General features: G+C 44.6%; 2 protein-coding genes across 3 annotated transcripts in view; both read left to right on the forward strand.

The window, feature by feature from the left end:
• The window catches only part of clasp2 (cytoplasmic linker associated protein 2), a 46917-nt gene extending 37170 nt beyond the window's left edge, over window positions 1-9747 (forward strand). Inside the window, exons 32-44 of the mRNA XM_061664505.1 lie at window positions 739-798; window positions 1003-1005; window positions 2107-2270; window positions 2351-2429; window positions 4624-4767; window positions 4852-4995; window positions 5058-5164; window positions 6099-6424; window positions 6584-6777; window positions 7078-7206; window positions 8090-8296; window positions 8377-8493; window positions 8996-9747. Of these exons, the coding sequence (XP_061520489.1) occupies window positions 739-798; window positions 1003-1005; window positions 2107-2270; window positions 2351-2429; window positions 4624-4767; window positions 4852-4995; window positions 5058-5164; window positions 6099-6424; window positions 6584-6777; window positions 7078-7206; window positions 8090-8296; window positions 8377-8493; window positions 8996-9073 (1752 nt within the window). The 3' untranslated portion in view covers window positions 9074-9747. The remainder of the gene's footprint in view (window positions 1-738; window positions 799-1002; window positions 1006-2106; window positions 2271-2350; window positions 2430-4623; window positions 4768-4851; window positions 4996-5057; window positions 5165-6098; window positions 6425-6583; window positions 6778-7077; window positions 7207-8089; window positions 8297-8376; window positions 8494-8995) is intronic.
• Window positions 9748-12082: 2335 nt separating this feature from the next.
• Window positions 12083-25449, forward strand: ubp1 (upstream binding protein 1). 2 transcript variants are annotated; one of them, XM_061665032.1, is made up of 16 exons: window positions 12083-13000; window positions 16137-16288; window positions 17016-17092; window positions 17204-17309; window positions 17391-17497; window positions 18245-18397; window positions 20486-20596; window positions 20669-20776; window positions 21712-21848; window positions 21920-21974; window positions 22154-22247; window positions 22421-22511; window positions 22603-22721; window positions 22802-22944; window positions 23300-23351; window positions 23412-25449. In XM_061665032.1, the coding sequence occupies exons 1-16, from the start codon at window positions 12885-12887 to the stop codon at window positions 23447-23449; spliced, it is 1659 nt and encodes a 552-aa protein (XP_061521016.1). In that variant the 5' UTR covers window positions 12083-12884; the 3' UTR covers window positions 23450-25449. The 2 variants fall into 2 exon arrangements, with proteins under 2 accessions (XP_061521016.1, XP_061521017.1); XM_061665033.1 differs by having other exon boundaries at window positions 22157-22247.
• The last annotated feature ends 1149 nt before the right edge of the window (window positions 25450-26598 follow it).

Genomic DNA, 26598 nt, shown 5'->3' on the forward strand with positions numbered 1-26598 from the left:
GCGTTTTGCATTGTGCGTTAGCATTAAGCGAGCGGAAGGCAACATCTTGAGTCCTCTTTTTTGAAGAATTGTTGACTATCTGCCAAACTGCAGCCCGTTGTCAAGTGAGTTGAGTCACTGCCACCGTACTGCGCTTGTATCTCAAATTTCTGCTCGCACGTCAAAGAAAAATAGCGGCCCGAACGACGGCTCGTAGCTCAAAACCCGTAAGTCGCTTCTTGCCTATCTTGAGGCACAACTGTATTCCTTTTTTGTGAGGAGTGTAGGTACTGTATAATGAAAAGAAAACAGCAGGAAAAGTTTTATCCAACCCCATTTTTATGTTTTGTTTTTTTTGACATATATAGAATATTGATTTTGAGAGCTTTAAATTTCAGGTCAATTTGACCTGCAGCCGAAACGGGAGGTTTATTCCCCAAAGATGCATGACGCGCACATAAACACACACAAAGGCATGCAGAATTCTCTAACGGCATGCCACGCCCGAGTGTGCGTGTGACCTCACTGGATGGAACGTCTTTGGCCGCGTTGGCTTCTTCTACTTCCTCACCCAGAAGTTCAGACAACTAGTCGGGCTGCCATCTTTTATTTTATTTATTTTTAAATTTTATTTATTTATTTATTTATTTTAACCAACTGCACTGCACTCCATCTAACCCGCATGGGACCCTCTTCCCTCCCTTCCCTCCCTTTTTCCTTTGATTTTTTTGACCTTTTGATGATTTCAATGAATTTCAGCGAGACTCCGGCAGGGTGTACGGCACGGCAGAATCCGGTATAAGCTCGGCCTCCTTCAAGGTACCGCATCCCATCCCGTCCCGTCCACCTCATTCCCATTTTTTTTTTTGTGGTTCCTTCTTGCATCTCTTCTACGCAAAACGTCACATGTCCGGACATTTGACTCCATAAAGTGTTCTGTTTTTTTTTTTTTTTTAATGTAACCAGTGTGTCTTATTCTGTTTCCCCTCCATGCTACTGCTGCTCCTCCCTGGAACTCCACAGAGAGTAAGTGTGTCTGTTGTTCAGATGAAATGCTAACCCATTGCTAAGGTGAAAAGCTTTCCTCCCTGAAAGATGCATTGTTCCCTGTCGTCAAAGTATCTCTTCGAGCTGTTGTTTAATGGGAGCGTGGCCGATGGATTGTAACGCGACACTCCTCTAAAGTCACTTCCTAACGACTCTGAGCACAAAGAACGGATTTGTGTACACGGTAGAATACCCACGGCGTTGCGGCAACCGGAGCGCCTAAAATACGCCACTCGGTGGTGTGATGCCGCCCGCGGTGTCCCGTGGTGGTCGTTTGATTATGACGTGAAGCTTATCGGATGACTTGGGGACCTTCTGTCAACAAGGCAGCTAAGGCCCGCCGCACACTGAGCGGCAACTATATTTAAAATTTCATATGTGGCTTAGAAAGCGAAGCGTTGAGAGTCTCTGTCGCCACGACCAGTAGGTAGCGGTTATAAGTTCAATTACTACTTTTCCTGTTTACTGGAAGATGTCACATTTTTGGAATAGCGTGTGATCGTCTGTAATAGTACACGAGGAACTTAATTTCACAACACGCGTTATGACTCCGCACTTGAATTTCTCTGTAGATGCTGCTGTTTTGGTTAACGAGTGGGTTCCAAATGCTAGACTAGTCTAGTTATAGTTAAGCCTTGTTTTTCTAATGGACAAAAGTTTATCACTTCCCTCAAGTCGAGGCCTACGTGATGGAAGGTTTCTGTTTAATACCCGACGCCATCTAGTTACGTTTTAAACTTCAGGTCAATTTGAGCACCCTTTACACTGTAAAAATAAATGCAAAACTCGTACGCGTACAAGTAGAACAAGGCCAGCAGTAGACGCTTCATCAATGACACTGTCGCCATGTGATGTGTGATTTCATATACACAACATGCACTAGGACTTGAATTCCTTGGTAGGTGCTGCTGTTTTGGTTAGCAAGGGAGTTCAAATGGCAGTTAGGGCCACTGTACTGGAGTAATCACAGGTGCTACTTGTTTTCATGATGGCGGGGAAAAGGGAGGCGGCTGTAATTTGAGGAAATACATTTTATCAGATGACAGCCTGTAACTGTGTTGTTTTTGCGTGCGTTGTCAGGTGTTCAGCATGTTTCTGGAGACTTTGGTGGACTTCATCTTGGTCCACAAGGACGACCTTCAGGACTGGCTGTTTGTGCTGCTCACGCAGCTGCTGAAGAAGATGGGCGCCGACCTGCTGGGCTCGGTGCAAGCCAAGGTCCAGAGGGCGCTGGACGTGACGCGGTCAGTGGAGAAAGCGCGCTTACATTACCGCACGCACTTTGGCACCACCGTGCTTGTTTTAAGGCGTCTTGTCCCTGCAGCGAGTCCTTCCCCAACGACCTCCAGTTTACCATCCTCATGAGGTTCACCGTGGACCAAACGCAGACACCCAACCTTAAGGTAACCACTACGAGGTCTGTGTGTGTTTGTGTTTGTGTCGAAACAAGAGTGTGTAGCCGGAAGGGACGGTGGGCTAGCGGTAACCATGGTAACAGTTGTCGCAAGCGCTCTTTCTCAACAAAACCTCCTGAGTGAGTTCTTCTTGCTATCACTCCTTCACCATTATGCCCCCACATCCTTTGACGCTAACATATCTAAAAATAAACAGTCAAGATAATGTAGTTGCACAAGTGTGCACACCCTCTTGCAACTGGGACTGGGGCTGTGTTCAGAATTAACCAATCAAATTCAAACCCTTGTTAAATGGGGAGTCAGCACACACCTGCAATCATTTAAAGTGCCTCTGATCAAGTTCAGATGTTCTAGTAGGCTTTTCCTGACAATGTTTTGCTTACTTTCACTTTGTTTTACTTAGTCACTTGGTAGCAGTTTGTTACAGTTATTCCTTGAGTTACTGATACGTAATTAAAGTGACTTTGCTAAAGTGACTTGATGATAAATTGATGATGTGGCACAAAAACCTGGCAATTGAACAAGTGTGTGTTGACTTTTTATATCCACTCGACTGTGAACCAATTTCACACTACCTGTCAAAGCCAGTTATTTTGGTACCGACCCAAACGGGGCTGCTTGGTGGAAACGCGGCTTTTCTCCCCATCCTCCTCTGCCGATCTGCTCCTTCCCTCCCTCTGTCCTCCCCCCATCTTTGTCACACTCCGCTGACTTGACGCCGTGCTTCTCCTCTCTCTCTCTGAAGCCTGTGCGGAGCTCATGTTGCGGGCGAGGCGGGGGAGGGTCCGGGGTAAAATTGTTCCCCCCCAGGGCGCGGCGCCACGCCTGCTCGCTAGATGAGCAGGCCGCCGCCTGGAGACGCTCCTGCCAGGTCAGTGCGCTCCTGGGGGGAGCAACAGTGTGCCGCCCTAAAGTCATTAAGGAGGAAATTGCCGTGTTCCCGGTGCACTTAAGGAACGTGAATTTCGTTTGGCATGTCTATCACGAGTAGACCCGCAAAAAAGTTTGCGGGTCATGACGAAAAAGACAGGAAATCTGCCATTTTGGCTGAAACCGTCCATTTTCAGTCATTTTTGCCTATTTTCAGGGGTCCTTCAAAGACAAACTCGTACTAGATTTGATGTCCGATTGCTACCAAGTTTGAATCACACAAACTTTATAAATTCAGTGGTGTCTTGAGATACAAGTGACCTGACTAGAGTTTTTCCAAGATATGAGCCATTGGTCAAACGTTTTTTTATTTTGCTGACTTTTTAAAAAAAAAAATATTTAAGGGACGACCGCTGCATGGTGGCAGAAAACTCAACTCACTTCACAACAAGCTGCAGTTTGTGCAGTTTTAACCAAACTACATAGCTTTGTCTTAATGCTAACACATAATGGGAAATGCTGTAGGAGGGGCTAACTACTACCTTTGGTGTCACGGTGTTATAACCCTTTAAGCAACGTATATTTGAAGACAATCGACGGAGCAACAGATGCAGACAGATATAACAATACTCACAGGCATGCATTCTTTATCCTCTGCGCAGAACGACTAATATTACAATGGTTTACTTAGGAGCAGAGACTATCTCCGTGTAGACTACATCTGTAGGTCTGTATTTTATTGCCCCCGGGTGGCCAAGGCGCACACACTCAACTCAACTTTATTTATCGAGCACTTTAAAAGCAACCGCACCAGGAGCAGCACAGTGTCCGTTGAATTGAAGGAAAAATGTGACCTTTTAATTATGTAATTATTGTATATTTTGATGTACAATATTACAGAGTGCTATTTTCCTTATTAAAAAACACACTACAAACATTTTGTCGTCGTTGCTGGAACGGATTAAGGGCATTTACATTCATTTCAATGGAGAAAGACGTTTTGGCATAAAAGACTTTGTGTGGTCACTTAACAAATAAAACTTGTATTTCAAGTCACCAGTGTAGATGCAACATTTTGAGGGATTAGAATTTTGGTCATTGCAGGCGCAGCACGGTGGCAAAGTTGACTTGCCGTAAAACACCAAACTAGCTCAACTCTTGAGTTTGATTTCCTTCAAAGTGATTTTGTCGGCTCATTTTTGATTTTCAGACCAGCTGGTGACGCAAACGTGCTGCGGTTGAACATTTTTCCATGTCGAACAGCGGCTCCTCCCAAGCTAAACGTTTGTGTCATTGTTGCGTGTGGCGGCAGGTGAAGGTGGCCATTCTGCGGTACATCGAGACTCTGACGCTGCAGATGGAGGCTCCCGACTTCGTCAACTCCAGCGAGACTCGGCTGGCCGTCTCGCGCATCATCACCTGGACCACCGACCCCAAGAGCTCGGACGTCAGAAAGGTGCGCGGGACTCTGCGGGTCCGTTCCCGGGAGGTTTTGCGGTTACGGCCGACGTCACGCGTGTTGCGTTTTGTGGCGTCGCAGGCGGCACAGGCGGTGCTGATCACCCTCTTCCAGCTCAACACGCCCGAGTTCACCATGCTGCTGGCAGCGCTGCCCAAGACCTTCCAGGACGGAGCCACGAAGCTGCTCCAGAACCACCTGAAGAACACGGGAAACGCAGCCCAGGTGACGCGGCGCACATTTCCTCGCCCGCCCGAAGCAAAGATTGATCTCGTTATCTCCCCCAGGCGACGATAGGCAGCCCCCTGACCCGACACACCCCCCGCTCTCCTGCCAGTTGGTCCAGCCCGGTGACGTCCCCCACCAACACCTCGCAGAACACCCCCTCACCATGGTAACGCACCCGTCCGCCACAGCTGCTGGAAATTATAGCCATTTTTATTTCTATTGATTTATTATTATTAGTTATTTTATATTTATTTATATTTTTATTGTATTTTTAAATATAGCCATTCTTTTGATTGCTTTAATTGATTCACTTCAATATAATTTAATTTCATTTTTAATGAAAGAAATGAATTGTCTAATATATAATGATACATAATTGAATTGAATTGTGATCATTTGAAATCAATGAAATTATATTTTTTTTTTCTTGTTGAATATATTAAACTTTTACCATTGAGAGAGAACCTTAAATTACATTAAAATCTATCAATTAAATTATCATTGAATTATAATCAATTCATATTGAAAATTAATCTTATAGTAATAATGTATATAGTAAATTATTTCTAATTTCATATTACAAAATTAGAATGAATGAATTAAATAGGATTTAAGTTGTGATTGAAACACAAAAAATTGGGGGGAAAGAATATTTTGGGGGGGGGGGGGGGGGCAGCCATGTTATGCAGCGTCATCGCCCTCTGCTGTCTGCTGCTAAAATGAACCTCGTAAGTCCCCTCGCGAACGTCACCTGACCAAACCCCGCCGCAAATCAGGATAGCGGGAGCCCGTGTGATCTGCGATAACTAGTAGAACTATGGGTCAGTTACGTGATGGTTTCAACCCAAACTTGCGAGAATATTAGTCATGATCAATCATTCTTTACTTCTATTTACAATTATTCCATTCAATTTGAAAATTGACAAATCAGATTCAAATGCGTTACTTTCCCTTTGCGCAAATAAAGCATTATCCATGATCCAGCTGTCATGTGGACGGTGGCGGTTTTGTTCATCATTCAGACCTTTATTGGTTTCTTTATTCTCGTCTTTGCTTGTCTACGTCACAGCTTCTGGATTGACTTCTCTTGCGGTTTGCAGTGCATTCGACTACGACACGGAGAACATGAACTCGGAGGACATCTACAGCTCTCTGAAGGGCGTCACCGAGGCCATTCAGAACTTCAGCGTGCGCAGCCAAGAGGACATGAACGACCAGCTCCAGGAGGGCGGCAGCGGCGGCGTGGACGGCCGAGCGCCGGAGCCCGCCGACGGCGGGCGCACGGCTCTGGACAACAAGACCTCCCTCCTCAACACGCCCCTGCTCTCCTCCAGTCCCCGGGGTGCACGCAAGCTCTTTTCTGACTCTCCGTACAAACCCGGCCGCAAAGACGGCAGCGTGGACGACTCGGAGCGGCTCCCGGATGGTAAAGAGGACAGAAAGTACACTCGCTTGTACCGCTTTCAGGGTGTTTTCCTGGCAGAGGCGGTACCATTCTGATTCGCAAAAGTTGTCTGCAGCACGAACCTTGTTTCTGATACAGCCCCGCCCGCTTTCTTCACGTCTCCGTTTTGCGTGTCGGCAGAAGGCAACCTGGACCAGTCGGAGGTGATGGGCGAGCTGCTGAAGGAGCTGTCCAATCACAACGAGCGCGTGGAGGAGCGCAAGGCGGCCCTCGGCGAGCTGCTCAAGCTCATCCACGACAACACGCTGCAGGTGTGGGACGAGCATTTCAAGACCATCCTGCTGCTGCTGCTGGAGACCATGGGCGACCGAGAGGTAGCTACGCACCAAAGCAACACAGCAAGCGCGTGGCGGGCCGTATTGGATGCTCTGCCATCCGTTTATACGCCGCAGATCCTGAAACACTGAAACATTACACCAAGAATTTGACAAATATGTGCGGCTACGGTGTATAAAAAAAAAAAAAAATCACTTTTAATTAAAATAGGGCCCACTTCTAACGGTCATAATTGATAAATATGAGGTCTTAAAATCAATTAAAAATAACTTTATTTCCCTGAGAATGTGGCTAACCGATTAGCGACGCGATGCTAACGTCTTCTTTTTCCAACGCAGCACGTGATCCGAACGCTGGCTCTGCGGGTCCTGCGGGAGATTCTCAGCAAGCAGCCTTGGAGGTTTAAAAACTATGCAGAGTTGACCATCATGAAGGCCCTGGAGGCGCACAAGGACCCGCACAAGGAGGTATACACACACAATTCATGGAATTAAATGATTAAAGAAAACTGTACAGTATAAAGTGAACCCCCATTTATTGCCGGGCATGCGTTACGGACCCACCCGTGATGGGTATAAATCCACAAGAGACCTTTAGAAAGATGCGTGTGTGTGTGTGTGTGTACTATTACCCCTCCCACACAACACATTTCAATGTGTAAATAAGCGGTTTAGAAATTGGATGGATGGATTTATTTTTTATTTTTATTTTTTTTATTTTATTTTATTTATTTTTTTTAAGTATTTCTTAGCGCCTGTTCTCACTCACTGTCAAGAAATGGGAGACGACAGTAACGTATAACTTCGTTTTGAGGAAATGAAAAGTTCACACAGTTCTCCAAATAAGAGACCAAGTGTGCTTGCTTTAAGCCATATATTTGTCACTCCCAGTTTAGGTTTTTCTGTAAAACTGACCCATAAAACAAGAGAATTCAACATTGTATATTTAAACACAAATGTTCAACCAAGCTATATAATTTCATCTCACAAATGCCAGTTAGCTTAATGCTTATATATAAAATGGGAAATTCCAGACGGGCTAATGGAAATTAGCATAGATGTTACCGTTACATAGGCATTATTTATTATTCTCTCTGTGGGAACAACTATTTCCTGGGATTATTTGGGGACCTTGTCTTCCTCTTCGTCTTGCTCTTAATTAGGCTGCAACTCTTCCAGTAGAGCTCAGTGCTGCTCGTTATGTTGTGGCACAACGTGGTACTACACTAAAGGCGTGCAACTCTAAATTTGGACTTGGCTATATACTGGGAGGGGGGTGGGGGGTTGGAACTATTTAAAAATCTGTAATATACGAACGATGACGTTTATGATTTGTGTGCGTTTGCCACAGGTGGTACGGGCGGCCGAGGAGACGGCGGCCATGTTGGCACTGTCCATCAGCCCGGAGCAGTGCATCAAGGTGCTGTGTCCCATCATCCAGTCGGCCGACTACCCCATCAACCTGGCCGCCATCAAGATGCAGACCAAGGTGGTGGAGAGGATCCCCCGCGACGGCCTCGGCGGGCTGCTGCCCGAGATCGTGCCGGGGCTCATACAGGTGACGGGAGAATGTCCGAATTTTACAACAACAACAAAAATGGAGTCTGATAACGACGTGTTTTTCTGTGCGGTCACCAGGGTTACGACAACTCTGAGAGCAGCGTGAGGAAAGCCTGCGTCTTCTGCTTGGTGGCCATCTACGCCGTCATCGGCGAGGACCTCAAGCCGCACCTCAGCCAGCTGTCCAGCAGCAAGGTGAGACGGAATAGGGAAGTAGAAACCCACCAAAGGAAAATCAGTAACACTGCTTATCGTGGTTTAATGGTAGACGGCCCTCCAATGGGAAACCGACCAAAATTAAAGCAGTTACTAAACTGACGAGATGAGATTCAAATGTCCAGTCACAAGCGCGCCAAAGCAAAGCCTTTCGTTCACAAAAACCTGGTCTGAGTACCATCATGTCGCCAACAGAAATTTGAAGAAGCAACCTACCAAAATAAAAGCATAATAGCCCTAAACATGACTACACCAGTCACAGATCCAAATCTAGAGTATTTTGTTTGCAAAAAGCTTGGCGGAGAATCAAGCCACCAAATGTCAAGCCAGATTTCTTTGTAGCCCTTCGTCACAAAAGAGTCTCAAAAGGGCTGCGGAAGTAGAAACCTTGTCAAATAAAACAAGTTACAGCACTGATGAGAAAATGACATTCACAGATGCTACAAATCACAGACTTTTTGTTGTCGTTCGTGTGTTTCAGCTGAAGCTGTTGAACCTGTACATCAAGCGCGCCCAGTCGGGCTCCAGCGGGAGCGAGCTGCCGTCGGACGGCCTATAGGGGAACCGGCGCCCTCTTGTGGCTTGTTTGGGAACACGCCCGTCACTCATGAAGAAAATGTCCGTCCTTTCCCGCCTCCTCATTGGCTCAAAGGATTTATGACCCCGCCCCCTAGCTAACTGGGATCATCTCTTGACGTTCATTTTTATGTTATGAAGATTATAATTTAGTCCCAAAGGTGCTGACCACCACAAAAGATAACAAAAAGTCATAAGCGGTACACAAGCAGACGTGCTTGGCTATGCATGACTCGCCATTTTAATTTGATTTTTTTAGGTTCTTTTATCCAAGTCCTAAAAAATGTCCATTTTTTTTTTGTGCTTTTTTTTTTTATTTTATTTTACAAATGTGGAAACAATGTCCGCCCCTTTCAGAATGACGACGTAGTGGATATGTATCTTATATATTAAAAAATAAATAAATATCCCGAATAGTTCTCCATGGGGGTGTGCACATTTTTTATTTTTCACTTTTTTCCCCCCCGCCTCACTCTCTTTACACTTGTAGATTATTTCTATTCTTTTACAGAATCAAACCTGTCACATCGGCTTCTTTCTTTCGTACCATGTAACCTTGTAGTTTGTCCATTGTTGTCTTATTTCACCCCCCCACCCCACCCCACGCCCGTCCTGTGTATTTCAAAAGCCGTGCTTACAGTACAATAAAGAACATGTACAGATCATCGTCGTTTTGTTCAGTTCTACTGCAGCAACTTAATATAGATCAGAATCAGAATCAGAATCATCTTTATTTGCCAAGTATGTCCAAAACACACAAGGAATTTGTCTCCGGTAGTTGGAGCCGCTCTAGTACAACAGACACTCAATTTACAGAACACTTTGGGGACATAAAGACATTGACAAAAAACAATTGTGCAAAAAGATGCAGAGTCCTCGAGCACTTAGAGCAGTTCGAACGACTAATATTGCAATAGTCCGGCGCAATGACCGTTGTGCAAAGGGCGCTGAGACTTCAAGGAGTGTATGCGGTTTAAAGTGACGAGTAGTGCGATCATCTGGGACAATGTCGGTTGTGCAAATGTTACAGATACTCCTCAATCGGTGTGCAAATGGAGCAGATGCTACTCTGGCATGAGTGGCCAGTATATGCAAATAGTGCAGCATGGCGAGACAACTACAGTGAGTGCACAAGTAATACATAATTGGCCCCACAGAAATGTGACAACGAACTCAAGTCAAAAAATTGCCAGCTTGTTGTAATGGAATTATAGGTTAGGTGTTTAAGAAGTTGATCGCAAGAGGGAAGAAGCTGTTGGAATGTCTACTAGTTCTAGTTTGCGTGAATTCATTACATATTAACCCTCTGTGCTTTTCTTACTAACAATGTTCATGGGTCAATTGGACCTCCTGTACGTTCAATCATCCACAAATATTTGAAAGAAACAAAACAATTGCAATTTTTTTTTTTCTACATAAAGCAAAAGGGAAGAAGCCCAGCACAAGAAGCTTGATGACATTTTTTTTTTTGGTCTTTTTCTGGCATTTCAAACTAAAACATTCAATTTGACAAGCGACATGAGAAGAGGTTTTTTGTTTTGTTTTGTTTTTTGTATAAGCCCAATGTAATATATTTTTCAAATACATTTTTAAAAGATTAGAATTGGGGATATAATTAGACAATGTAAATATGCATATTTATTTTATAGAAAAAGAAGAAATGTATTCCTGATATTTAAAATCCACCCATCTGTTCTCTACACCGCTTCTCCTGTTCAGGGTCGCGGGGTTACTTCAGGCAAAATTTTGGGCAGGCTGAACTGTTTGTAAACTGACATTCACACTGTCACTGAGTGGGAACTGAATCCATGCTACCTGCACTGAAGTCAGGTGAATGTACTACTACACCATCAACTACCTTCCCATCTGAAATACTATTCTGGATTTTTATTTTTATTTTACCTGCACCATGAAAGTAAATAAATAAAAGATAATACTTTACAGTTTGTAAAACATTTGTTTTAAATCCTTAAAAAAAGATTACAATTCCAAACTATTTGCATTATTAATTCATTGATTCATTAATTACAATTCCTTTTTTTCCAAATATGTTTTTTTTACCTGCAAAGGAAATCTTTGTTTTTATTGATTAAACCTGTTCTGCTGAAGATCGACCTGGGGGGGCATCTCAGGCTAGCGCACAGTGCACCATTTCAAGCCAGCGCCGCCACTGGGTGTCACACTGCTGTTTTACCAAAGAAGCAAAAACGTCAGGCGGTTAAAAATAATAATGATAACAATATATCTAATTGGTCATGTAACTACATGACGTCAATTTCTGAAAACAATATGAATCGATGGAGACAGTCTAGTTGCTTTTTTTTTTTTTTTTTTAAATTATTCTTCCTATTATGCAACGAGGCGGGTGTCCCTGCCCCCTCGGAGCCCTCTCGGAGCCAAAGTAGCATGGATACCCTTCACTCTCCACACTTTGCCTCGTCCAGGGTCCGCTCGGATCAATCATTGACCAGTAGGAGCACCTGCGTGGAGCCCGTCGACCAGCGCTGAAATGAGCCCATGTTCGGACCGCCGTACCGACCCGGCTTGAGCTCGCCGCCCGCGGGAAGGCAACCACCGCGGGACGCGATGCTCTTCTGGCAGCCGTGCACCGAGAACTTCCGTGCGCCGCTGCAACAGCGACACGACGGAAGTCACCGACGGTATGGTCCCATTTTACATTGGCCCTCCTTTTAGTCTAGATTTTGTCATGTTTGTATCATATTCGCTAACACGATGGCTGTTTGAAACACAAAACGAGGAGTCGGGCTGTGGACTTTTTGTTTTCACTTCAAAGAAACAAAACGTTTATGATATAAAAGTCCTCTCAAAAAGGCTCCGCTGTCAACTTTGCAAGTGTTATCGTTAGAAAGGGGGCGGGCCGCTGTCGAAAATGACGGAGGCACGGGCACCTCTGATTGGCTGAGCAACGGCAGGAGACGCACGCCGATTGGCTGGCGGGCCTCTCGTAGCCGAGGCTGAGGCTGGCGAGAGGACGGCGGGGGGCAGCACCTCACAGTGCGGACTCCGCAGAGCTAGCGAGCGAGCGACGGGGCGGACGCGAGCGGGGGAGCCATGTTGATGCCCGGCTGTGCGTCTCTTCGGGTTTGGGCTGAAGGACCGCGGCGGGGAGGAGGAGAGGGCTGCGAGCCAGCCTGGTGATTGGAGCGACCGGGGGCGGTGCGACTATTGGACCCCGGACATTGAGTCAAAAGCGACGTGAGGTTGCTGCTAGTTAGGCCCGCTAGCTAGCAACCCGCCAACATAACCGCCCTTCCTCGGTTGCTTTCCACCAACTAACAGCATTCGTCCGACGAGGGAGCGTGTGTGACGGTGACAAGAAGCAAGACGAGCCCCGGGAAGAGGAAACGTCCCTCCCCGGAGCTAGCCTAGCCTAGCCGCTGTTAGCATGTGAGCTTCGCCATCCTCGCCGCCTTCTTCTTCTTCCTCCTCCTCCTCCGAGTCACGACCGTCATTTCGAGGGTTGAAACTTCACAGTGTGGCGGCCCCGGACGGGCGCTTTGTTCCCCCCCACCACCACAGCGCCAATGTAGCCCGCCTCCCCCCCTTGAAAGTGGATAGTTATGGAGATACATTGCGTCTCGATTGGATGCGCCTGGCTAGCGAGCTAGGCTAGGACAAGTTTTCCTCGTCTCGTCGCGAGAGAGAGCGAGAGGCCGGGCGGACTAACTCCTCTTCCCTCTCGTCGTCGTCGTCGTCGTCGCCCCCCCCCCCCCGACTGAAGCGACAAGCTGGCGGCCTCCCAAGTGGAAGCCGAGGACAAGGAGCTGGAGCCCATGGCCTGGGTGCTCAAGATCGACGACGCCACCATCGAGTCGGGGCTGGTGCACGACTTCGACGCCAGCCTGTCGGGCATCGGCCAGGAGCTGGGGGCTGCAGCCTACAGCATGAGGTCAGACACCCGGCCGCGATGGGCAGCCGCTGGAGCACCATTTCCAGCTTCATTTGCTCGTTGTCTTCACGACTGGGGTGCACTCATAGAACAACTGTTTTACTAGTAACGGTTTTCCCGCTACTAGTACCACTTTTGACAAACTAGAATGCAATTAAACTCTACCAGTAAACTGTTGTGCTACACTAGTCGCATTACCAGGTCCAACTAGTTGGCATTTGTTACCTACTCAGCAAGTAAGACATTTCAGCACGCTAGTAGAGCGACTAGTGCTACCAGTGACATTATAAAATTCAACTAGTTAACATTTCATGCTTCGCAAGTAGTACTAGTAGAGCACAGATGTCAACTGGTGCATAGTTTTGTCTCACGAGTAACTGAATACTATGCCACAGTTGTCCTAGTGATGACTTACTAGTATTGTTTTTTTCCACCACACTAGTAGCACAACTTCAGCATAGTAGTAGATCAACTACATACTACTAGTGAGGCAAAAGTGTCCACGAGTTGACAGCTGTGCATCACTAGTACTAATTGTGAACCACTAGACGTTAACTACTAGAATTTAACAGTGTCACTGGATGTACCAGTAACAGGCCATTGTCAACTAGTGCATAGTTTTGCCTCACTAGTAACATATAGTTGTCCTACTATTGAGGACAAAGAGTGTACTACTCGTACATGGCCCTTCAGCTGTCTATTAAGAAAATGGAGTAAATGCTCCACAGTGGCTGTCCATAGGCCAAGGGCGCACTGTCGCCGGGACTACTAACCTGTCCCGGTTTCCCGACTGTATTGCGTGCTCGTCTTTGGGGTGCCGGGTGCCCTTGGTTTTGGAAATTTGGATCTCCGCCATCAAGGCGACCCTCGCGCAAGCTGACACGGAGGCACGTCATCATTATTTTGGATGGCGTATGGTGGATCTAGCGCTTACCACGCCTGCCTCGCAGTCGAGCGGTTCTGGGTCCGACTCTCAGCTTCCTGCCGCATTCAAAATTCGGTGAAAATGTGTCTTGCGATTGGCTGGCGACCGGTCCAGGGTCCCCGTGCGTCTCCTCCGTTTTGCTCGTCTCACGAGCACAACGAATACATGTCGAGTCTCGTCACCCGTCCCGGCCGAGAACTCTGGAGCTAGACGGGACCGAGTTCTAGAGCCAAATAACCGTTTTGGCGTGGTGGCCGAAGCGTGTCGAAGCCCGAAGGTAAGCAGAGCTGCAGTGTTAGCGTATGTTAGCATTAGCTTCTCATGACATCGTTGGGCTACGCCGTCGACATGGGGAGTATGTGTATTTGGCGATGACGTGTACTATGTAATTCTTGATCCTTGTGGCATTTTGACCAAAGCGCGTAATTGAGGCACCCGGCAACGGTTTTCTGTATTGCGCCACTTCCTGGTTCCTTACGCTCGCTCCTGATTATTCCTCCCTTCCTCGACGCACCTTCATACCAAACGGGAACCGCACATTAGCGCAACTTCTCTCAGTCTCTGATGAGCGAGGAAATATTTTGTGCGTCCCGGGTACCAAACGGCCCCGACCGCGTTAGCGTGTTAATGATTTGTTTGACGTCCACGCGTCTCCTTATCAGCCGCCCCCTCCGCCATCTGCCCGCGGCGGCGTGTTTGACGAGCTCGCTGCGAGTCCACGTTGGGGTGAGGGGTCGAGGCGCTCGACATCTGGTCGGGACGTTTCGGTCCGTCGGACATTACAGGAAGCGGCCGCGGTTGTCCAGGGAAGTCGGGCTGCCGTCTTAGAGCGTTTTTGTTGATTTCTTTTTTAGTTTTATAACATAAAAACGACTAAAACAGTATCAGCTTCCGTCTGTAGTGACTTTCAACTACACGAACACAAAAACAGCTCTCAAAGTTTTGACGTTTTTTTTATAAATATTGGTGTTTCTGTCAAAACTACGTCAACATAAGACCATTTGGTCTCTTGAAAGGTGCTTTATACAAATATCTAAACTGTTATTGAAAAGCTGAAAGACTGCGCGTCTTTTCTTACACGGAGGACTAGCGTGCTTACGTTTACAGAGTTGACTATTAAAAAATGTGGTCAGCAGTAGATGCGTCTTCAGGAGTTTTTCGGAGGCCCGTGTAAGCGGGACCATGTTAAAAAAAATAAATCGAAATATTTCAAAAACGTAAGCATAATGGTGCGACAACTGAAACAGACGTTCTTTAGAAAGTTGCGGGGACTCGACACTTTTATCAAGATATTTTTGGGGTTTTTAAAAAAAAGACAACCCTGAAATCGTTTTAAGTAGTTGCACTTATATCAAAGACAAGCGAGCAAAAGGTTCATGAAGAAAACCATGATGTTACTGGGTTGTATATTTAGACAGACGGAGACTTGTAGGGTTTTTCCGTCTGTACTTAAAGAAAAATGACGAAAAAAATGTTTCGCTAAAGCAAAAAAAAAAAAAAAAAAAAAAACGTAGAGTTTGACGGACAGTCAGATACTAAATGGCTTTTGAATGCAAACTAAAGTTTGAAGGAGTAACCTTACCTCTGATCTTTTCACACGGTTAGTCAGTAAACCGTTGTAGTTGTAGGTATTTTTTTTTTGTCTTTGAACCATATCACACTTCCCCTAAAAGTCTGCAACTCGTATATTTCGCGAAGCGTAAAGTCATAGCTAAAGCGCGATCGCTTCATCCCAAGTTGTAGGAATTGTAGGCTTACTCGATTTTTGTCAGTAATTTACAAGATTGAATGAATCTTTGCAATTCCATTTCTTGTATGAATGACATGCATTTGAATTTGCAGTGGCTGTAAAAAGTCTCCATGCCGCTTTTTAAATGCCAGGTTTTTGTCTTACAGTACAAAGAGACCAAGTGAAATCATTGTAAAAGGTTTTCCATCATTAAGATGACCTACAGCCTGTACAACTCGAATGACACAAATAAATTGCATGTTGTCGAGAGGGGAAGTCAAAATGTACAACTGAGTGAATGTAGTTGCACAAGTGTGCACACCCTCTTCGAACTGGCCGTGTGGCTGCGTTCACAATGAACCAATCGCATTCGTGTTCAATGGAAGTCAGCCCCCACGCGCGTACGATCGACCGACCCCAAATCGCGTTGGGCTGTTCTAGTAGGCTTTTCCTGAGGCGCTTGTGTCCCGTGTGCGTTTCAGTGACGTGCTGGCCCTGCCCATCTTCAAGCAGGAGGACTCCAGCCTCCCCCCGGAGAGCGAGAGCAAGAACCTGCCGTTCCAGTACGTGCTGTGCGCCGCCACTTCGCCCGCCGTCAAGCTGCACGACGAGACGCTCACGTACCTCAACCAAGGTGCTCCCAAACTACCTTCACTTTCAAATCAATTCGATATTTTCTGATTGTTTGAAATACTTAGATTTATTTTGGGGCATTCAGTTAACATTTGGAACTTTAGTATTTAAAAAAAAAAAAAAAAAAAAAAATTCAAACAAATTAAGATTTAGTATTTTCTCTATACATTTTGATTCTGAATATTTTGAAATTGTCTTTTTTATAAATGGAAAAGAATTGATTCCCTGAAATTCATTTTGTTTTTTTAATTTGAATTTATTTTTTACTTTTTTCCCAATCATGTCACGTATGGAAGGACCCTTAAAACTTTTAAAAAGATATTTAAATGTATTTAGATTTTTTTTTAATGAATTAACATGCATAGAAATTTTTTTTTTCAAATTAACAAAAAAAATCCTTTAAATGCTTATTTCTATTAAATTTTGTAAGTTGAACGAAACATTTTGATACATTTAAAAAAATGAAGCATTTATTCAATTTGACATTTGAATAAATAAAAAATCTTATTCATTTATATTCATTTTTTTAATGCCTTTTTTCCCTTCATGTCACTGGTGGGAATTAAAAAAATTTTTTTAATGTAGATTTATTTGATTTAAAATCATTGTTAAATATTTGTAAAATAAATAATTTGTTCCCATTTCTCTAAGAAAAAATGTGATATTTTAAACATTTATGACTTCTTCCCCCCCTCCCTCCCTTCATTGTATAAATGTCTGTGTTGCAGGCCAGTCTTACGAGGTGCGCATGTTGGACAACAGGAAGCCCGACGAGTTACCAGAACTCACCAACAAGATGGTGAAGGTCAGGATACGCGCGGTCGCATGGGAGAGAACGTGCGTCCTACATTTGATAACAAGGGTGTGTGTGTGTGTGTGTCTGTGTGTGTGCGTGTGTGTCCGTGTTTGTGTCCAGAGCACAGTGCGCGTGGTGTTTCACGACCGGCGGCTTCAGTACACGGAGCACCAGCAGCTGGAGGGGTGGAAGTGGAATCGCCCCGGCGACCGTTTACTGGATATCGGTGAGCACGCGCGGCAGCAAAAGCGTCACGTGTGTGTGTGTGCGTGTGTGTATTTGTCACGCTTGTGTTTGTGCGCGACAGATATTCCCATGTCGGTGGGCATCGTGGAGCCCAAGACGCACCCCTCCCAGCTCAACGCCGCCGAGTTCCTGTGGGACTTGAACAAGAGGGCGTCCGTCTTTGTGCAGGTAAGCCAATCGGCACTCGCGGACTCCGTTTTGGAAAGTGGATTCTATTTAGAATGAACATGATGTTTTCTTTATTTGATACATTTTTAGATGCATTTGGATACTTTTGTTGTCATTTGTATTTTTCAGATTAATTTTCAAATCTCTATATTTTCTGTGTGTAATTTTAACATTTACAAATGATGTTAGATTCTAAATTGTAAAAAAATGACCGTTTTTTTTTTCATTATTTGAAAAATGTGTTTACATTTCAAGACTTAAAATTAGCAATTGTTTTGTATTAATAAAAAATAGGACCCGTTTTTACATTTTTCTGATTCATTTGAACAAAATCTTAATATTTCTTCTCATCAAATAGAACCTATATGTCAAACTCAAATTTGTCCTACGATGTCATATTTGGCCCGCAAGAACATATCAAACGTGTATTAGAGCTGGCCCGCCAGTATACAGCACATGCGCCTTTTTTAATTTTTGTTTTCAGTTTTTATAAGTTAAATATGTTTCATTCATCCAAATATTTTTTTAGGGTTAATTGTGTAGTTGTTTTTTGTGAATTTCAACTTTTTTTTTTGTTAGGATATTTGAAATCAACTTTATACCCGCAATCCCCCTTTTTAAAAACATGTCATATTTATCGAAATACTTCTTTTGCCGAGTGTTACGAAGCTATATTTTCCGAAATAAAATTCCCGTGTTGACTGAGCTAACGGCGTCGGTGGGCTCGCCGCGTCTGAACGTTTGCAGGTTCACTGCATCAGCACCGAGTTCACGCCGCGGAAGCACGGCGGCGAGAAGGGCGTCCCCTTCCGGATCCAGATCGACACGTTCGCGCCGGGCGACGCCGGCGACTACGCCGAGCACCTGCACTCGGCCTCCTGCCAAATCAAAGTTTTCAAGGTACTAGTTGACCGAGCAGGCGAGGGGTGTCCGGACTACGGCCTGTGGGCCATTTGTGGACCGCGGCATATCCCAGGCCCAAACAACTACTATGACTACTACTGCTGCTACTACTACTACTACTAAGAAGAATAATAATAATATCCATCCATCTATCCAACCATCCATTTTCTGTACCGCTTATCCTCACACAGGTAGCGGCGTGCTGGAGCCTATCCCAGCTATCTTCGGGCGGGAGGCGGTGTACACCCTGAACCGGTCGCCAGCCGATCGCAGGGCACATACAAACAAACAACCGTTCGCGCTCACATTCACACCTATGGGCAATTTAGAGTGTTCAATTAACCTGCCACGCATGTTTTTGGGATGTGGGAGGAAACCGGAGTGCCCGGAGAAAAGCCACCCAGACACGGGCAGAACATGCAAACTCCACACAGGCGGGACCGGGGATTGAACCCCAGTCCCCAGAACTGTGAGCCAGATGTGCTAACCAGTCATTCACCGTGCTGCCTAATACTAATAAATTGGTTTGTGATTGCAAATGGTTGTTTGTTTCTACGCCCGCGAACTGTGTGAGGATAAGCGCGCGGCACAGAAAAGGGATGGATGGATGGTTTGATATTTAAAAAAAAAAAAATAATAATAAAATCTCTAAATGGCAATTTTTGTATTTTGAATTTGGGAGTTACGTTGTCAGTAGTTTATTGAATGAAACAAATATTTGTATTGCTCAAACATATGCTTGCTAATTTTGCAGTGATCTCTTAATTTGTCCCAGAGCTGTATGGTACTTATAAGAAGTCTACACACCCCTGTTCAAATGCCATTTTTTTGTGAGATCAAAGATGATACCATGCTAAATCATTTGATAACTTTTTCCAACATTGACGTGACCTATAACCTGTACAACTTGAATTAAAGCAATTTCAAAGCCTACTTGAACTTCTGAACTTTACTTTGGGTTAATTAGACGCACTTTGCAGTGTCACGTAACATGAGTTTGAATGCGATTGGTTCATTCTGAACACAGCCGCATCTCCAACTATAGTTATTAATATCAATATTTATGTTAATTTGTATCCCACCACCGCCACATAAAAGAATTTGAATATTTGTTGTTGTTGTTGTATACATGCTACAGGTCACTTTAACGGTGGAAAAGGTTTTGAAACGATTTATGTTGTTTTTTTAATATATCGCAATTACCGTAATTTCTCCTGTAGAATGCGCATTTCCCCCCCCAGAAAATTGTCAAAAGTCTATAGAGTGCATTATACATGGGTATAGGGGGAAATGAAAAAGACTTTCCCATTTTATAAATGTATGCCAGCATCTAGAGGTTATGAAAAGACTACACTTTCATTGCAATATGCTACAGCCCCCTAGAAGTTATGGAAAAGTCATTCTAGTATGCCACCTAGAGGTTATGAAAAAGGTGGAGCCTACACTTTCATTCCAATGTGACGGGGGTACATACGACTGCATATATGTACAATCGTGCTCATGAGTTGACATACCCAGGCAGAGTTTGTGAAATACGACTGATGACTGAACAACAACCATCATTAATTTCTTTATGGTTATGTTGTGTTTAATGATAATGCTTTCTGAAATGCTTGACAGTTTAATTTGAGTCTCATTAAAATAAAATGAAATGTTTCGCCTGGACCTTCATGTTTTCTATAGAGAATTATACCCATCTCACAAATTCTGCCTGGGTCATCAAATGTGTGTTTTCTCATTTACAAAATAAAAGTAGGGCTGTGAATTTCAAAATAAGAGCAAGTAAATACAAAGAAAGTTTTGTGTGTTCTAATAAAGTGCTTAACTTCAGAATAATTCTTTGAAAATATACTAACAAAATACAGATAATACTTCATGTTTGGATCATATGGGTAGAAGCAAAATCATGCATTGTAAAAATGCATTATACATAGGCTGAAGGGTTTTTCCATCATTTTGAGGTCAACTTTGGGGGGTGCGTATTATACACGAGAAGTTACGGTACCTGGCATTTGAACAGGGATGTGTATACTTTTTATATTCACTATATACTTACCTGCTGTAAGCATTTGTTTGTGATTTTAGCCAAAAGGGGCGGATCGCAAGCAGAAGACGGATCGTGAGAAGATGGAGAAGCGCAGCGCTCAGGAGAAGGAGAAATACCGGCCGTCCTACGACACCACCATCCTGTCCGAGGTCAGTCGCGTTCGCTCCGGCTCGCGCGCCGAGTCGGCGCGCCGGCTCACTTCCTGCGTGTCCGTCGAGCAGACCAGACTGGAGCCCGTCATCGAGGAAGCGGGCGACCACGAGCTGAAGAAGTCCAGCAAGCGGACGCTCCCGGCCGACTGCGGCGACTCCCTGGCCAAGCGAGGCAGCGTAAGTGACGGTCGCCTCCGCTAAGCGCATCGCTTTTGGGATGAAAACATCAAGAACGTCCTTTATTCAACGGTTGCAGAGAATGAGAATCTGCACAGACGTGAATGAGGGGGGGGGGGGGGGGACAAACATTTTTAGCCAAGCACATTGTTTTTTTTTTATTGATATTGTGACAATATGTTAGAAACGACTTGGGAAACTAAGCTGTTGCAGTTTGTAACATAAGATATTTCCACACTAATTGGCAGGCATATTGACGAAAATGAGTCCTATTCATCGTAAAAGTGCTCATTTTGCAAAAAGGGTTTTAGACCTGCGTGCATGGATTTGTTTTTGCTCGAAACAAAACAAAGTCTGCATGGGCTCATTAAAACACAGTAACAACAAGTAACATGTTATTTTCAATCTTTTTTTGTCAATACCAAAAATGTTGATTTTTTTTTTATTTTTTTTTTTAATGGATATTTTCACGAATAAAAAAATATGCATTTTAAAGTATTGAATATTTTTTTTACCTGATGTTTCATATTTGTATTCGTTTTAAATACTTGGAATATTTGGATTTTCCCTTGTTTTTCCCCTTTGCTTATTTTTTTAGTTAATTTTTTATCAATTATTTTTATCTTATTATAAATCCTTTTCGGAATCATTTTTTTATTTCTTAATTAATCTACTTTTATTGATGCCTTTAATAAAGTTTGCATTGTGTTTGTATTTTATTGTAAATATTTTTCTTTATACATAGTACATAGAGTAGTTTTTTAAGTCATCAAAATATGAATTTTGGTTCATTTTATATATTATTGGATTAATGAAATAAAGACATGAATTTTAATATGTAGTGTTTTGTTTTGTAATTTTTAAAATTGTTGAAATACTTTTTTCTTTTCTTGGAGTAAATGTTGCCTTCTCCGTGTCGTTGTGGCGGCGGTCAGTGTTCCCCGTGGCCGGACAGCGCCTACGTGGCCCCCAACCAGGCAGCTTCTCCCTCCTTCACGTCCACGCCGCTCTCCACCTACGCCGCCGCCGGCGCCACCGCCTCCGCCTCCGCCGGCGCCTCGCTACCCGACAGGTAGGAAGCCGCCGCCGGTGCGACCGCGGCACTTCACGCGCGTGTGGGTTGACGGCTCTGTTGTTCCCCAGCGACTCGTCCTCGCCCAATCACCAGGCGGAACCTGGCGGCCACGCCGGCACGGAGGTGCGACCGAACGAACTGTGTGTGTGTGTGTGTGCGTGTGATTATGTTTGAAGAGACATCCAGAATGTAAGAATTTGAGTTTCAGCGTGAGAGAGTGAATGTGTGTGAGAGTCTTTTTGAAAGCGAGCGGCAGACTGCGTTTGCGTGCGCGTTGACATTTCTGTGGCGTGTCCTTGCAGCAGTTGAGTCCCGCCGCGTCCATTCAGGACACCCAAAAATGGCTGCTAAAAAACCGATTCAACTCGTACACGCGACTCTTCACGCACTTCTCAGGTACACGCACGCGCATCCCATCACAAAAGGTATCAACGCAGACGCCATTTTGTCCGCCTGTTGTTCCAGGTGCGATAGGCGACATGTCAAGAATTGATTTCTTTTCCTCGGCGCGTCAACGCGACTTTTGACCGGACCGCTCCTCGCCGTTGTCGTCTTATTTGTTTGTTCAGGTTCTGATTTGTTAAAGTTAACCCGGGACGACCTGGTCCAGATTTGCGGCCCTGCGGACGGAATCCGACTCTTCAACGCCCTCAAATCAAAGTGCGTGTCCTCTCGCCTTTCCCGGCTCATTTTGAGCGTCATTTAAGTGTCTGGGGCCTTTATAAGTGTGGGTGCGCGTGTGTGCGTTAAGGTGCGTGAGTCCCCGCTTGACTGTGTACGTGTGCCAGGAGTCCCCTCAGCACAGCCCCCTGCTGGAGAGACACGGCACCAGCGAAAATGGCGAACGGGGCGTGTCGCCCGGTTTACACGGTAGGACGCTTTTTGGGAGTGTTTTTGTTGCTGTCGAGTGTGAGGCCCGCCGTTTGTATTTTTCGCCCCCCCCCCGGCAGTGTACCACGCCCTGTACTTGGAGGAGCTGACGGCGGCCGAGCTGATCCGCAAGATGGCCGGCGTGTGCGGCCTCCCGCTGGCCGGCGTCAACCAGGTGTACAGACAAGGACCCACCGGCATACACATCCTGCTCAGCGACCAGGTGCGGATGCTGCGTTCCAGGAATTCAGATCGCGCATGTCCACTTTTGGGTGAAGACTGACACCCAGTGGTAAAATTGTGTACTGCCCCCAAACTTTTTTTACATTTATGTTTTATTTATTTGTTTGCCAACCCAATATAGATTGTATAGTGTAAAGACATGTAGTAAAGGTTGTAAAACTATAAGCATGTACGGTTAATAAGTGTTTATTTTGTAATTCAAAACAAAAGATACACAAGTTTTTGGGTCCAAAGTCTTTCTAAAACTACATTTGGGGGGAAAAAACGATGTAAAGCATCTTCCCCGCTGTTTAACGTGATTATGCTTCACGATAACGGCCTTTCGATGCTCGCAGATGGTGTACAACTTGACGGACGAGAGCTGCTTCGTCATCGGCACCGTCAAAGGTGAGTGTTGCGTTTTCCAGCGCCGCCGGCGCCGCTTTGAACGCTTCGCTCTCGTTGCAGACGAGCAGGGCGAAGGGCTCCATCTCATCCTAAAGTAGGCCGGGACCGTCGCCATCCGTTCTCCCCCGCCCACGTCAGCGTCCGTCTCTGCCTGCTCTTTCCTTTTGCCCCCCGGCCCCTCCTCCCTGCTCTCGATCGGATGGACGACGAAGAGAAGCGTGTACAAATGTTAGAATCTGACAATGCGGGGGATGTGTCCACTGTTTCATATTGAAAACACAGGAAGAGGATAGAGGTGCTGACTGGAGAGATTTTTTTTTAAAACATTTTTTAATGTATTTCAAGCAACTAGGCCAGTATCGGACGCCATTTTGCTCGCCATCTTGAGTGAAACGCGAGAGGAGGGGGGAGGGTTTCGTCTTAATGTTATCGACCAGCTATGCTCAGCAAACCGAATCTGTGGACGTCATTCATTTTTCTTTTTGTCATCTCGCTGCCTGTTACCCCCCGCCTTCTAGTTGCTTTTGTGTTCCTCAAAAACGCTCGATTTCGACCAGCCCGATGCCCTAAAAAGGACCAAAAACTTTTTGAGTGTTCCTTTGTTTGTTTGTGTGCACAAGTAGCTCGTCAGCGGCAACCTTGGGACATCACGGCAGCTCCACGTCCAACCGCGGAATCTTGTCCTTTGTTTTTCTTTTGTTTTTTTTTCATGTTGAGCAACAGAGCGAGCGAGTGCGAGGTGTTCAGCTCAAAAATACCACAAATGTTTGGGCCACACTGACAAGAAAACACAAGTAATATTACGAGAATTAGGATTGGCGTGGGGGGGGGGGGGGGGTCTTTAATGTATCTTTTTGAGGAGGAAAAAGGTTTTGCCGTAAGTCAAGTCATATTTTTTTTCTTTGAGGGGACAAAAGGTCCAATTTTCATTCGTCTTCATTCTCAATTATTACATTTTTTCCCCAAAAATATTTTTCTCTAACATGTATCCTTAATTTGTGGAAAAGAAAGTTTGATCTTGGAAAAATACATTGACTATGTATTTGCCCAATAAACATCAGAATTTTGTTTTGATCAAAATGCTACAAAGATTTGACTTTTTCCATTGTACCTTTTTTTTGGGGGGGGGGGGGGGCGACTTTATTTTTTTTTATTCTTTTTTTTTTTTTTTTTTTTAAAGAAAAACAAGTACAACTCTGATTTGAGTCTTAAATCAAAAATAAACTTTCTCAAAAGATGACTTTTTCCACAAATGTGAGATATTTTCATAGGGGAAAAAAAGTAATTTTGTTTTCATAAACACATTTTGTTTCAGAAAAATGTGAACTTTATTCTCATATTATTAAGACGTTTTTATCTCATAAGAAGTTATTGGGGGGAAATAACTGCCCCCCCTCCCCCCAAAAAAAGCACCTTTATTTTCAGGATTCCAAAATTGTATCTTCATAAAATGCCTTTTTTTTTTTTGAAAATAAATAGTCCAGTTTTGCCTCAAAATATATACTTTCTGTTGGACATTCTTGAAAAAACAATTGGGTGCATTCCCTTAGTATAATACATTTTCTTTTTCAGTGTGCGCCTCAAACTCCTTCGAACCCAAAAAAAAAACAAAAAAACCCAGGCACATCCTGTGTAGTTTTTAGTGGAGCGTCTTAAAGGCGGCTTGTGCCTCTTGAAAGGTGTGAATGTGCATGTTGGTTTTTGCCGTTCTGATCATAGATTCGTGGCTATGACGAACATGTTGCACGTGGAAGTCGGGGAAGACGTCAAACGTCGTCCCGTCCCGTCCCGTCTTGTCCTGTCCTACTTTTTGGAGATGAGACCAAGCCTGCACTGAAAATTCATAAACTTGTGTGCGTGTGTGTAGTCGGTAGTCATTCATCTACACCCTCCTCCTCCCCCTCCTCTTATCCGCCACACAACACAGTAAAAATCTATCAAAATAATGAGCGGAGGGCGGTGTTTGTGTGCCCAAGCGAGCGAGGTAACCACTCTTCATGTGACGGATTCTGCTTGTGGCGTGCACGCACGCGCGGGCGCTTCGCTGGAGACGCTGTCGAAGCGCACGCGTGCTGCGAATAAATGATTTCAGAACTTTCTCGCCTCTCCTGATGCGTCATTGACACAATAGTTTTTTCACTTTGTGACTCCATTCATAGTCCGTATTGTCCAATGCATTCAAAAGAATGCATCTCCCACTTTTGGATTCATTTGTGTCAGATTACTTTTTTTATCAAGTGGGGAAAAATATGACAATGGATGTGTGTATACATCATCCATCCATCCATCCATCCATTTTCTGAGCCGCTTCTCCTCACGCGGGTCGCGGGCGTGCCGGAGCCTATCCCAGCTGTCATCGGGCAGGAGGCGGGGTACGCCCTGAACTGGTTGCCAGCCCATCGCAGGGCACATAACAAACAAACAACCGTTCGCGCTCACATTCACACCTACGGGCAATTTAGAGTGTTCAATTAACCTGCCACGCATGTTTTTGGGATGTGGGAGGAAACCGGAGTGCCCGGAGAAAACCCACGCAGGCACGGGGAGAACATGCAAACTCCACACAGGTGGGACCGGGGATTGAACCCGGGTCCTCAGAACTGTGAGGCTGACGCTCTAACCAGTCGCCCACCGTGCCGCGCACACACACACACACACACACACACACACTTATTAAATAATTAAAATGATTAAAAAAATAATTAAAACAATTAAATAATAAATGAATAAAACCTTTTTCCTCAAAAGCAATTTCTCAAGATTAAAACTTATTCTGGTAACATGACTTTAAAAATATTACATTTACAATAACCCTAATACGATTTGATTCTTATGGTAAAGTTTTTTTTTTTTTTTAATATATATCTATATAAAAATACTTCTTGTAAGATTACAACTTTTTGGTCAAGAATCTTACTTTGTCCTGGCAATATCTAGAAAAAAAGCCTCATGAACTATTTCTTGATAAAGTATACAACTTTTTTCTCTATAAAATGTGCTTCCCCCAGCGATTTCTATTGACGATGGCATGTACAGGACATACGGAAGTGGTATCTTTTCATAGCCCACAAAAAAGGAAAATCAGAAAATAGAAAGAAAAGAACAAGAGATTGCAGGGGGGAAATATATTTGAAATGAATGAAAAATATAAAATAAGGTAAACAATATCTGCATGGATAGTTTTTTAAATTGGGCGTGTGACATACCAGGTGATGTAAGAGCTTATGTACCTGTACATTCAAAGCAG

Source organism: Phycodurus eques, chromosome 20 (genome assembly GCF_024500275.1).
Source record: "Phycodurus eques isolate BA_2022a chromosome 20, UOR_Pequ_1.1, whole genome shotgun sequence".
In the NCBI taxonomy this organism is placed as follows: domain Eukaryota; kingdom Metazoa; phylum Chordata; class Actinopteri; order Syngnathiformes; family Syngnathidae; genus Phycodurus; species Phycodurus eques.

What these genes read in the sequence shown, in the direction of transcription:
- ubp1 (XM_061665032.1), top strand. Translation starts at nt 12,885, where the DNA reads ATGGCCTGGGTGCTCAAGATCGACGACGCCACCATCGAGTCGGGGCTG. An exon ending in GCCAAATCAAAGTTTTCAAG is followed by an intron (nt 18,398 to 20,485) that starts GTACTAGTTGAC and finishes TTGTGATTTTAG; the next exon opens with CCAAAAGGGGCGGATCGCAA. An exon ending in TTCAACGCCCTCAAATCAAA is followed by an intron (nt 22,512 to 22,602) that starts GTGCGTGTCCTC and finishes GTGTGCGTTAAG; the next exon opens with GTGCGTGAGTCCCCGCTTGA.